Source organism: Rhizophagus irregularis, chromosome 16 (assembly GCF_026210795.1).
Source record: "Rhizophagus irregularis chromosome 16, complete sequence".
In the NCBI taxonomy this organism is placed as follows: Eukaryota; Fungi; Glomeromycota; class Glomeromycetes; order Glomerales; family Glomeraceae; genus Rhizophagus; species Rhizophagus irregularis.
The window spans coordinates 3,097,066-3,109,519 of NC_089444.1; the positions used below are offsets into that span (position 1 = coordinate 3,097,066).

Consider the following 12,454-nt stretch of genomic DNA (forward strand, 5'->3'; position numbering starts at 1 on the left):
TTCTAATAATGATGGTGTAGTACGACAATGAATATTATAATAATCAATAATATTTAAACCAATTACTTTTTCTGACAACCAATCTTAGTAAAAAAGAAAAAAAATAGTTATCGTAAGCATTCCATATCGAATGAAATGAATCTTATCGTAAACCTATGACCACCCGCTCAATCAATCAAATAGTATTTACAAAATTATTATTTTTTTTTGCTGAAAATGTATTTCTTTAATAATTCTCCATTAATTGTTGCTTTTAAAATCCTTCTGTCTAATTCTTTAATTTTGTATGCTCATTTCTAATTGTGTCGTGAATATAATATGGTCCTTTCTCTTTTAATTTTCCATTCCATTGTTTTTCCTTTGCTGCGTCATATAACAATACTTGATCTCCTATTTCAAATCCGGCTTTTTCGTTTAAATTTCTTATTGTAATGTTCTTTTTGTTTTTGTTGTGCTTTTTCTACAGCCTTACTGCGCCTTACTAGTAGGACCCCGACATAAAAAGGTGCGTAGAATTGACCAAAATAATCATGTATTTCTTTCCTTTTATAGATAATTCCGGCCGGAATTTATTTCCCTTTTTAGACGCTGACTGGCATTATAATAATTCCGGCCATGGAAAAATGTGTAGAACTAATAGTAATTTTTTTGGCTGACTCACGTAGCTTATACTATTCACGTGATTTGTACTACATATCTGGGATAGGAAAATTGGTAGGTAGTGTTACGCGGATCTGCGCCACATGGAAAGTTCAAGAAATTAGCAGCGATCCGCAGTGTAACGGTGTAACTTATACTTTTACTAAGTGTAATTTATACTTGGTATAATTTATATGAAGTTTAACTTATACATAGTATAATTTATACCGAATTTTCGAACAATATATATAGAGCGGGCGAACAGTGGGGAATAGGGGATGATTAAGGTTTATTTAGTGTTAAATTTTAGTATAGTTTATTCGGTAATATTGCAGATCGCCGGCAGAGGCAGCAATATTCTATTCTGATATTATTTATGAAATTTATTATGTATTAGCATTTATTTATTGTATTGCTTGATTATTTTAAGTTATTATTTACATTGAATAAATATACACTTTAAAATCATACATATAACTCTTAATTTTACATATATACTTTATTTCATTTTATTTTACGATAAACGTGACACGAATTTCTGTTACTATCACGTGACCCCGACACAAATCGATAGTAACAGTAGTCATATAAATGATATAATCTTTTCCCATTCTAATTTTTTTGCTTTTTAATTTTTCTTTTCTTCTTTTTCCTCTTTTCTTTAGCATTAATTAATTACTAATATTTTTTTTGTCTTTTGGGTTCGTTCAGGGGATTGTGGACGATCATACCAAAGTAACCTGGATAGACATGTTTCAATTGGAATTTGGGGTATTGGAATTTGAGATATTAGGATTCGAGATATTGTATGTTTCAGAAAAGGGTCCAGTTCGGAAAATTGCATGTATCTAGTAAACTGTTTCTTTAAACAAATAAGTTCAAAATTTTTAAATTTTTAAAACTTCGAAACTTACTTTGCCTGAAGGCAGGATTCCTACAAGATAATAATAAAAAGTTAAAAAAAAATAATATAATAATGTTTCAAAAATTTTGTTTCGAAGTATACCTGGGAATCCGGTATCTAAGTCGGAGCTGAAGTCCCTACAAAAAAATAATAAAAAAAATAAGTCTCTTTTCAATAAGTTTCGAAAAAAGCTTTAAAAAAAATTGAAATCCGATTCCAGGTTGAAGACAAAAAGAAACAAAAAAGTTAAAATAAATTTTTTAATAGATGAAAAGCACTTCACGAATTCTGTGTCCAGAGAGACCCGAAGAGCCATCTGCAAAATTAAAAATGAAAAATTAATAAACATTTCGTTGAAAAAAGTAAAAAGAAAGAGAAAAAAAAACACTTACTTTAAACCCGCGTCCAAGCCACAAGACCTACAAAAGAAAAAACGAAAACATTAGTAAAACGTTTCGTTAAAATAAAAAAAAAAGTAAAATTCGAAGGTATATATATACCTTTGAAATAGGAGTCCAGCCTTCTAAATGGGCGTCTTGGACCTACAAAAGAAAAAAAACGAAAACGTTTGTAAAACGTTTCGTTAAAAAAAAATAATAAATTCGAAGGTATATGCCTTCGAAACCCCATATAACCGATCCTGAATCCTACAAAAAAAAGCAACAAGAAACGTTAGTTAACGTTTCTAAAGAAAAACAAAAAAAAATTTAAGTTTCGAAGCGAAGTAGAACTTCGAAGCTTACCCCTAATTATGTCGGATGGACTGAATAAAACAAAAGAAGCTGACCCAAAAATTGAAGAGACCTACAAAATAGACAAAAGAAGAAATGGTTAGTATTTTCAAAATAAAATTATAAAACAACTTTAAAAAAGTTTCGAAATGAACCATTTCGAAACTTACTGATCATATCGTCTCAGGATCCAGGAAGCTCAATTTACCGATACCTACAAAAAAGAAAAGAAAAATCAAAATAAATATATATATATTTATATAAATTTTAAAAGTTTCGATGCAAAGATTTGCTCCGAAACTGACCAATTCATTCTAAGCCGCCGATCTACAGCAAGGTACCATCCTACAAAAAGAACACCGAAATCACAACGTCGAGTAATCCAACTGAAAAAGTCCAAGAAACCAACATCCAAAGTTAAATGCCAAAAGAACCGGATGCCTACAAAAAAAAAGATATAATGATTTTTAATAAGAAAAACAAATTAAAAATGTTATTACAAATAAGTTTCGATTAGAAACTTACCATATCAGCATATCCGAGTCCAAGCCGAAGTACCTACAAAAAAAAGATAAAATTTTTTAAAAAAGAAAACTAAAAAAATATTATTTTCAAATAGAAACTTACCAGATCAGCATATCCAAGTCCTAAAGCCGAAAGAACTAATACATACAAAAAAAAAGAGAGATTAAAAAAATAAATTAAAAAAAAACGTTTCGAATTTTCGAATCGAAACTTACCAGACCCAAGTCTCAAAGTCGAAGAAACTGACACCTACAAAAAAAAAAAAATTAAAAAAAAACAAAATAAACAAATTTTTTAAAAAAAAATTTCGAACCTCCATTACATCCATGCGTTCGAAGACCCTGAAGAACCAGCAGCCTATAAAAAGAAGAAAAAAAACGGAATGTTATACGTTTCGTTGAAAAGAATTATTTACAAAAAGTCAAGAACTTCCTTACCGAATTTCCCTCCTTATAGTCCAAGCCGGCGCTCTACAAAAAACTATGAAAAGAAACGTTAGTTCGTTTCCTATATTTAAATAAAAAAATCCTCTTCCTCCTTCCCCCTTTCCCCATTTTTTACCTTAAAGACCAGTTTGTGTCCAAGCCAGCGTCCTACAAAATAAAGCAATGAAAAAGAAGCGTCAGTTCGTTTCTTAAATTTAAAGTAAAAAATTTCTCCTTCCCCCTTACCTTAAAGTTCGGTTTTGTATCGTCCTACAAAACAAATAATGAAAAGAAACGTTAAAACGATTCTTAAATTAAAAAAAAAAAGATAAAAAAAACTCTTTCTTACCATAAAGCTGGTTCGTTCAAGCCGGTGCCCTACAAAAAAAAAAAATAATGAGAAAAACGTTAACGTTTCTTAAATTAAAAAAAAAGATAGAAATAAGTTCCAACTCTTTTTCACCTTAAAGTTCGCTGGTAATTCCTACATAAAAAAAGAAACGTTAGTAAAACGTTTCTATAAAGTTAATTTTAGACCGAAGCTGAAAAAAATAAGACGCCATTCATGAAAAAATTTTTTTTTTTATAAAAAAAATAAAATTATATTTATTTACCTCTATCAATCAAAGTCGAAAAGATCCTAAGAAAGTCAAAAAAAGTTTTTAAATATTAAAGATTATCTTTTGCCGATCAGCCGGTTTCGAATGGGATAATCAATTTTTGTAATATTACATTATTACCATTATTCGGTAATTAGATATTTATGTTTGAAATGGTATCATAGTTTTATTAATAAAATTACATGTTTGATGATACTTGAAATAGTATTCTACACTAATAAATAATATAAGGTTATTGCTGCTGTTATCTTCGCTTTCTCATTCCATTTTTTGAGGAATGCAATTAAAATGGTTAACAATATATTTGACTTATCTATATCTTGGACACAAAGAAAAATATTTCGTCAAATATTTAGTTTATCATATGTAAATCATGGATTTGTAGACTCATCCACATCTTTCCCCCAAAATATTTCCGCATACAAACTTGAACCACCATTTTTGTAAATGTCAATTAATCTGGTTATTGCCACTATAGTAAGAGCTGTTGTGATTTTTGTTTGCCAAAAATTATTACTTAATACTAAACCACTCCTGACAGATTGAATTAAAATCGCAATAATAAGAAAAATAAGTATAACGAATTTTCTGATGTTCAACTGTATAATCCACCGTTGTTTGTTCCACAATTCGTTCCACCATTCGTTCGATCGATTGTACCAAATAGACAGAAAAAGGATCCATGCAGCCGCTAAGAATGATACTGCAATCCATTTCAATAAATTACCAACCTCGCAATTTTTGTGAAAATTCTTATTCATGCTAAATTCATTAGGGACTTCAATTTGTTTAATAGAACTTGGATTAACAAAGAAAAGAAGCGCTGTGATAAATAAAATAAGACATTTGTGTCCCCTCATAAACCCCCTTTTTTTCTCATCTTTAACATCTTTAACATTAAAAAAAATCGCAAAAAATAAGAAGAAAATTGAATAGATAAATATAATGACCCCAAAGGCTTTGGTAAATTTATTTTCATATCTCCACCACTTGAAGAAATAATAAATATTCATGGCATGAAGCGAACCAAAAATTATAAAGTCATCCAAAATATCAAGGTAGTTCTTTTTCTTAGTCTTTTTATTATTGCAACCATCATTCTCATCCTTAGTTTTATCACTTATTCGTGTGGCTATAATGGTCACTACGACTCCTGTAAGGAAATCTCCCCAGAAATCATTATATGGATCGTAGTCTGTCATTGCAAATTTTTAGCAAACAATTGAGAAATATTTGCGAAAAATATGAGAAATTATCTTATCAAAACGCTGAGATGAGGACAGATGGGTTATTTAAAAATTGTGGGATCAACATTTGTGATTCCAAATTGAATTCGTAATTTTTAATGATTTTCACTTAACCGAATTCGTTAATTTAAATGAAAATAATCTTCCAAGTGCATACAGTGCATACATCAAATTATGTCATGTATCTCCACTATTTCCAAAACAATGGTTATTTTTATGCGATTCACGATAAATATTCTAACCCACATATTAAAGAGACTCTCTAGTGATTGTTTTTAGTAATCTTCAATAAAGACAGTCTGCATGTTATCAAATCGAATCAGATTCAACGTAAAACTGCATAAAACTACCCTATGAAAAAAGAATATTCAGAATTTGTCACCAAAATTGTTCGGAAATTGTCCAGTATACCTATAAAATGTCTGGAAAATGTCCAAAATTATGAAAAAATATGGTGTCAGGAATTATAATACTTTAGATTGCGCCATAAAAATGTGTTCGTTTTCATTTTTTTTTTGGAACATCGTTTATTGGATGAATATGAAAAAGATGATTATCTTTAATTTCTCTGACCCAACAATCAATAAGAGCTTCATATTGTGTGCTATACTTATACAACAATCTTGCATACTACACACATGAAACAGGGCGGACATGCTTTCAGCTTTTATCACCTGCCGATCATTTAACGCTCAATAATTAAACTACTTATAAAACTTGGCCAATAATGCTTGGATTTGGTTAAAAAAAATTAAATGTAAAAGTTAAAATAATATAAATTTATAAATAAAATTTGAAGATACATTAATATCTGAAATTTTCAATTAGAGCAAAATTAATAGATGTATTATGTGATTTATGTGATAAAATCGAATAATCGCACTAAAAATTGATGGCAGAAGATAAATTATGCATGGCAGAAGTTTAAACTTTGCATAGATATTCTTTATATCATATATAATCTATGAAAAAAATAATACAATATTTGCGCTCATTAATACAGGTTTTTTACTTGTAAAGAATTCAACTAATTATAATATTTGCTTATTAAAAATTAAAAAAGATTGTTACTTATGAAAGTTGGCCAGTAATGATTTGATTTGGATAAAAATTTATTTAATTAAAATTTGATATAAATAAGATTTTCAGTAAATTTCTGTAATATTCTGATATATGAAATTTTTCAATGAAGTAAAAAAAAAAATATAACGGCACTAGTGATGATCGATAAATGATCGGCAATTCATGAGTTATGAGCTTCATTGATCGGATGTGATGTAGAAAATCGTGGTTTAATAGGTTTAATAATAAATTTTTAATGACCATTCATAATCATTATTTGACAAATTAAAGTGACTATCAATTCAACGATTATTAGATCCAGAAGATTTAAATCATCAGTATTGGAAAGTATATACATCCTTCTTTGGAGACGGTTTAATAGATCTACAATACTACAACGCTTGCATTGACCCATAACAACCATACATGGGGAGACTTCATTCCACTTGTCTTTAAGTCATAAGTCGGAATAATGGACACCAAGTTTAATTTTATCGTTTAGCATAAAGAAGATTCTTTAATATTTATTCTCAAATCTACAATTATTAGTCACGGTTAATTACAACTTTCTGAAGACTAAATTTTGTTACGATAAGGATTGATAATACGTTGTTTTTTCTCTCAAAGTATGATAATCCGTATCATAAGTTTAGCTACTTCGCCTGATTTTTTACCTTTTTAGTGATTTTTGCTAAACACAAATGCTAAATAAAACCCTAATTCATTAAAACTTCGAACTGACTCCCACACCTTGTAAGATTGCTTCCGTGCCTAAAATAACAAATTTTACATATCATGTCAGACAATTAAGTTAAACAGATGTTACCGAAATATAATTTAGGAATTTTTATTTTATGTGCGCCCTTTATCATGCCTAGCCTATCATTTTCGCAGTGAGTTAAATCAAGTGGAAGATTAAACATTAGCCTTTAAACAAAAGAAGCGTATGTATGGTACTTTTTGACAAGAAGATTGATTAAAATGAACATTATTTGATTAAGAAAAATGTAATACTGGTATATTTAATTGGAATTTGAAATTCTTAGAATATGGTACTATATAATATTGATATATTTTATATCTGGAAACATTCTATAACAAATTTTATTCATACCCGTGATTTGGATTCTCAATAATCGTAAGAAATATCAATATGCCATTAAATTATTTTTTTCTTAGTTGTTTACTAATTCATATAATAATATTTATATTTTGTTGTCTATTATTGCCTATGGCTTTGAACATCATGCACGAAATATTAAAATTTGATTGGTTTACAGAATATTTGACTGATAAATGCACGTGCCTTATCGCGTTCTTACTCCAAAAAACAACGCCATAAACAAATAATATACTATCTAAATATTGTGTTTATGATAATTATCAAACGCCTTGTATAATTACGGCTAAAAAGAGATGATGTTTTTATTATAGCTAGAGGCAGTATTAGAAAATACAGTAATAATTTACTAGGTAGTTTTATTTAAGCAATTAATTATATTATGGATTATGCGAAATCTTTACCCTTTAAAAATAGTTTTTACGATGGTAGCTCAAATTTAGCAAAATAACCATTATTAATAATAAATAATAATTAATTTTAAAATAGATTGAACCTTCTCCAACTAGAAATGAATTATTAAAAATATAGCGATCAAATTTAATATTTGACGGATGGATCGTTAATTAAGTGAAAATTGTAATATAACTAGTGGATTTATTTTTGAAGAAAATAACAAAGTACAATCTTTTTTTCTCAAAGAATGTAGAAAATTGCCTTCATCACTATGAAGTGAATTAATCGCGGTAGTATACAGCAACAATTTTTACAGATTCGCAAAATTTGATTAATTTTTATAATACATTAAATGATCAAAAATTGAATATTTTACCTCGTCAAATTTTTTAAATTAATGTTGAATAATATTTTGGGGAATGTTATGTGAGAACATTATTTATAATAATTTAATATTTTGAGAAAGTTACAGCACATTAAATAATAATTTAACCTATATGTAAAAATACATACAGTATTATTCGAATTTATCTTTTATCGTTTAAAATTACAAATTTTAACTCGATTTAATTCCATGATGGAATTATATTATTATTGAAAAAAAATTAAGAAAGTTTTAATAGAAGTTAGTCAAATTAAAGGTTTAGAAGAATTTTTAAATCTAGTAAATATCGTATAACAGAAATTCATTACATTGATATTAATTAAAGTTCAAGAAAGTTATCGTTAAAATTAAAATTTTTATTAGAAGAATTATCTACCTTTGAGCAATTGATGTCCTTTGTGTGGACTTGATGACGAAACGTTTGACCAATGGACATGTATAAACATAAAACTAAACTAAAACAACGTTTATATTAAAAATTAAAATATTATGATATCATTTTATTGAGTAAAACAACATTTAAAGACTAATAGTTGATATTTGGAGTATTTTCATTATTTCATTATAATTCATCAACATTTATCGATTTACAAATATTTTATTTGAGAATTGCTAAATGCCTAAAACTCACCGTAGGTGATTTTCACCGCACTAGCATTAGTAAATATTAACGGGCAGAGTTTCATGACGTTTTTAATTCTGCCCAAAATTCTACAATCGCTGGCAGCGGTGATATTTAGCAATACACATTTTATTTGGCTGTCGAAATTTTATTTTTCACAAATTTTAGAACAAATTTTGATCCCAACGATGTAAAATTGTGAAAAAGAATATAATATCACGAAAAAAATAAAAATATTAAAAATAGGTTAGATAATATTATTCAATTCTTTGGATAGTAGATTTTTTGGTGAAAAAGGTATTAGGAATAATATATATTTCGGGGAATATATTAGATTTCTATAATGTTAGATAATACATTTTCCTTGTATTTTAAGTTATTTTTATTTTTTGGGAGGATAAGGTAGTAAGTAGTAAAGAGGGTGTGTGTAGACTGTAGAGACGACTGGACGAACAAGATTGGCACGTCTAGGATTTTAATCTTAACCGGGTGGTAGCGATTATTTCCATTATTGTAGTTGACTGCAATGTATTTTATAATTTTATAAACGTGATAATAGCAAATACCAGAATAAAAACTAAAATTTCCAAATTTGTATTATAAGAAACCAGTATATTGGTAAGAAACTCGTCACATGATGAAAAGTTTTCATTTCACATGGTGAAAAATCATCATGAATCAGTTGAATCATGATGAAAAATTATCATTAAACAATTGAAACATGATGATTTTTCATCAATGATGACATAGTACTTCGAGAAGGTCAAAGATCGGTTGCGATTTTTTGAAGTTAACGAAGAAATGAGCAAAATGTGAACTTTCAGAAAACTTATAGAAACCATCAAAACAGATTAAAAAGAGGGTAAGGACGTAAAGGAAAGAGGAATGACAAAGAAAACTCTCAATCAATTGATAATGGATAAATGGATAATGGGTTAAGTTGAACAAATCAAAGAATAGTTACTACCACTCAAACTGTTTCGTGGCGCCAACTATTTGAGTGATTCTTTTTTCAGAGTATAGAGAACAAGATTCAATGTCAGAAAAGAAGTCTGGACAAATAATTGAATAAGGAAAATGGACAAAATACACAGGGTGATCAAAACTTCAAGGTGAAAAAAAGACAACCGGTGTATATATAATAAATTTTAAATATTTTAAGTTTCACCGATAAATTGACAGAATTATAACACTCCGAATATTGTTTTATAATGGGTGTTGCAGATGTTGCCCTTGGTGAATGCGAAAGGGTGAGGAAAGAAAATCGATATGGCCAGAAATGACGTCATTTAAATTTTAGGATTATACCATCCGTCATCATCCATTTTAGGAAATGAATAACTACAAATGTACATCATCTACCTTACGAAATGACGTCATTTCTGAATTCATTTTGAATTTCCTAAACTACTTAATAAAATAAGGATATAATATAATTTTCGCCCCAGGTTCCCATTGGGTCCGACGTGGAATTAGCACGGATTCCAAATAATGACAGCAGAAGACATGGGTCCGGATGATTACAAATCGAAAAAATTTCCAGATGTTGTTCAATCGGACCCGGTTCTTCATCCAGAATCAATGGAAGTAGTGGCGAAAATTAGTATAGCCATAAAATTGCTAAAATAATACCAGTAATGAAAATTATCTCTGAAACATTTAGTGAAAAGGGCATTCTTAAAATGTAAATAGGAGACGCCATTTCGCTGTAACAAAATTTAGTCACGTGCCATAAATGTAACGTTAGGCAGAATACAATAATAAGTTGGAGTGTTGGACAATCCACGGAATTAGAATTCATTTCTCCTTTTCCTTTTATTTAATTTATAAAAAAATAAATAATGGCTGATATATTGTTACCAAAATTATCACAAAATTTACTTGATATTTTAAATGATGAAGAATATTATGATATTACTATTGAAGTTGGTAATGATCCTTATATAAAAATATTTCGTGCCCATATGGTTATATTACATTATCGTTCTCCTTACTTGCGAAGAATTTTGTCAACCAATAAAAAGAAAAATGATGGAACTTTAGTACATATTAAATTACCAAATATTTCGCCTGAAATTTTTCAAATAATCTTAAGATAAAAAAAATGATAAATAATTGACGCTTTTTTAATAAATAATAAATAATTTTTTTTTTAAATTTTTTATTTATAAAATTTTATTTTTAGTTATATTTATGGTGGAAACATTTCTTTAAATGAATATGATGATTCAGATATAATTAAAATTCTAATTGCCGCTAATGAACTTAGTCTTCAAGACTTAATCACTTATTTACAATCCTTTTTAATTGAAAATGAAACAAATTGGATGGAACAAAATTTTAATTTGGTATATCAAACAAGCTTCGAAAATGATTCCTTCTCCGAACTTCAAAAATATTGTACTGATTTAATGACGAAAGAACCAGTTAAGATATTTAACTCATTGAATTTTTCCTCAATTCCAGAAAAACTTTTGATCACAATAATTCAAAATGATAATCTTCAAATGAGTGAAATCCAAGTTTGGGAACATGTTCTTAAATGGGGAAATGCACAAAATCCAGAACTTCCTTCTGATATTACAAATTATTCAAAAGATGATTTTAACATTTATTCCATTTATTAAATTCTACAACTTAACATCTAAAGAATTTTTAGATAAAGTATTTCCTTATAGAGAAATTCTACCTGAAGAATTATTTATAAATTTATTAAAGACATTTCTAAGTCTTTTGGATCCTAATATCAAGCCAACTGATAATTCAAAACCTTGTATAACTAAGGAAGTTAATTTAAAAGCAATTGATTCAAAAATTATTACATCTCAACATGCCAAATTAATCTCAAAATGGATTGATAGATTAGAAATTACTGACGAATCTGACGAATCTTCTCCATATGAATTTAAATTATTGTTTCGCGGATCTCGGGATGGATTTTCACGTAATAAATTTCACGAAATTTGTGACAACAAATCACGCACAGTAACACTTGTTAAAGTGAAAAACAGTAATGAAATTCTTGGAGGATATAACCCAATTAAATGGGGATCTAATGGTTTTTGGTACTTTACTAAAGATAGTTTTATATTTTCTTTTAATACTAATAGAATTGAAGATTACATCTTAAGTCGTGTAATGAATGGACGTAAAGCCATATATAATGGTCGTGATTGCGGGCCAACATTTGGTGATGGTGACCTTAATATATGGAAATTGTGTGAAATAAGTGGTATTCAAGAGTCTTATTTTTATGATTATTGTTGGAGTAAAAAAAACTGTTATGAAAAACCAATTAGAAAAACTGAAAATAAATTTAATGTAGAGGAATGGGAAGTTTTTCAAATGATTGATCAATAGTAACTGATTATATCGATCAGGTTTTAATTTATTATTTCTATTTTGAAGGAGAAAAATATAATTATTAATAAATTGGGATTATTAAAATTTATGATACATAAAAATGAAACTATATTCTAATTGATAGATTCTCTGTTTTTTTTTCTCGATAAAATTTGTAAAAGCAAAAAAAAGGTTGTAAAGATACACAGAACAATAAATAAGAACGTCTTTGCATAAACGGACGCCACATGTACCGAATGAAGTTCCCAAGCGTGATTATACTATCGAATTTATAAAAAAAAGGCAGAATTATTATTAATGGGCGGATAAATTACCGAAAGAGATGATTAAGATAGAAAGAATTATCCGATAAATTATAATTTATCTAACAATTCTTTAATTTTTGTATTTTACCATTAAAATATTGTGCCGTGTA

The 12,454-nt window shown here is 28.0% G+C and overlaps 4 protein-coding genes across 4 annotated transcripts; 1 reads left to right on the plus strand and 3 right to left on the minus strand.

The window, feature by feature from the left end:
• Positions 1–1,306: 1,306 nt before the first annotated feature.
• Positions 1,307–2,451, minus strand: OCT59_008394 (uncharacterized protein; the record flags this gene model as incomplete). The annotated part of the gene is made up of 8 exons (XM_066142426.1): positions 1,307–1,495; positions 1,554–1,573; positions 1,646–1,680; positions 1,822–1,859; positions 1,936–1,962; positions 2,044–2,085; positions 2,331–2,347; positions 2,445–2,451. The coding sequence occupies 8 exons, from the start codon at positions 2,449–2,451 to the stop codon at positions 1,307–1,309; spliced, it is 375 nt and encodes a 124-aa protein (XP_065999309.1).
• A 27-nt stretch (positions 2,452–2,478) lies between these two features.
• Positions 2,479–3,967, minus strand: OCT59_008395 (uncharacterized protein; the record flags this gene model as incomplete). Its single annotated transcript, XM_066142427.1, has 13 exons — positions 2,479–2,488; positions 2,580–2,619; positions 2,709–2,715; positions 2,800–2,832; positions 2,902–2,936; positions 3,015–3,048; positions 3,113–3,156; positions 3,237–3,248; positions 3,370–3,392; positions 3,471–3,494; positions 3,574–3,602; positions 3,688–3,708; positions 3,965–3,967. 13 exons carry the CDS (start codon positions 3,965–3,967, stop codon positions 2,479–2,481), a joined length of 315 nt encoding a protein of 104 aa, XP_065999310.1.
• A 248-nt stretch (positions 3,968–4,215) lies between these two features.
• Positions 4,216–5,046, minus strand: OCT59_008396 (uncharacterized protein; the record flags this gene model as incomplete). Its single annotated transcript, XM_066142428.1, has 1 exon — positions 4,216–5,046. The coding sequence occupies one exon, from the start codon at positions 5,044–5,046 to the stop codon at positions 4,216–4,218; it is 831 nt and encodes a 276-aa protein (XP_065999311.1).
• Positions 5,047–10,517: 5,471 nt separating this feature from the next.
• OCT59_008397 (uncharacterized protein) lies at positions 10,518–12,036 on the plus strand (the record flags this gene model as incomplete). Its single annotated transcript, XM_066142429.1, has 4 exons — positions 10,518–10,605; positions 10,679–10,718; positions 10,862–11,198; positions 11,275–12,036. The coding sequence occupies 4 exons, from the start codon at positions 10,518–10,520 to the stop codon at positions 12,034–12,036; spliced, it is 1,227 nt and encodes a 408-aa protein (XP_065999312.1).
• Positions 12,037–12,454: the final 418 nt, after the last annotated feature.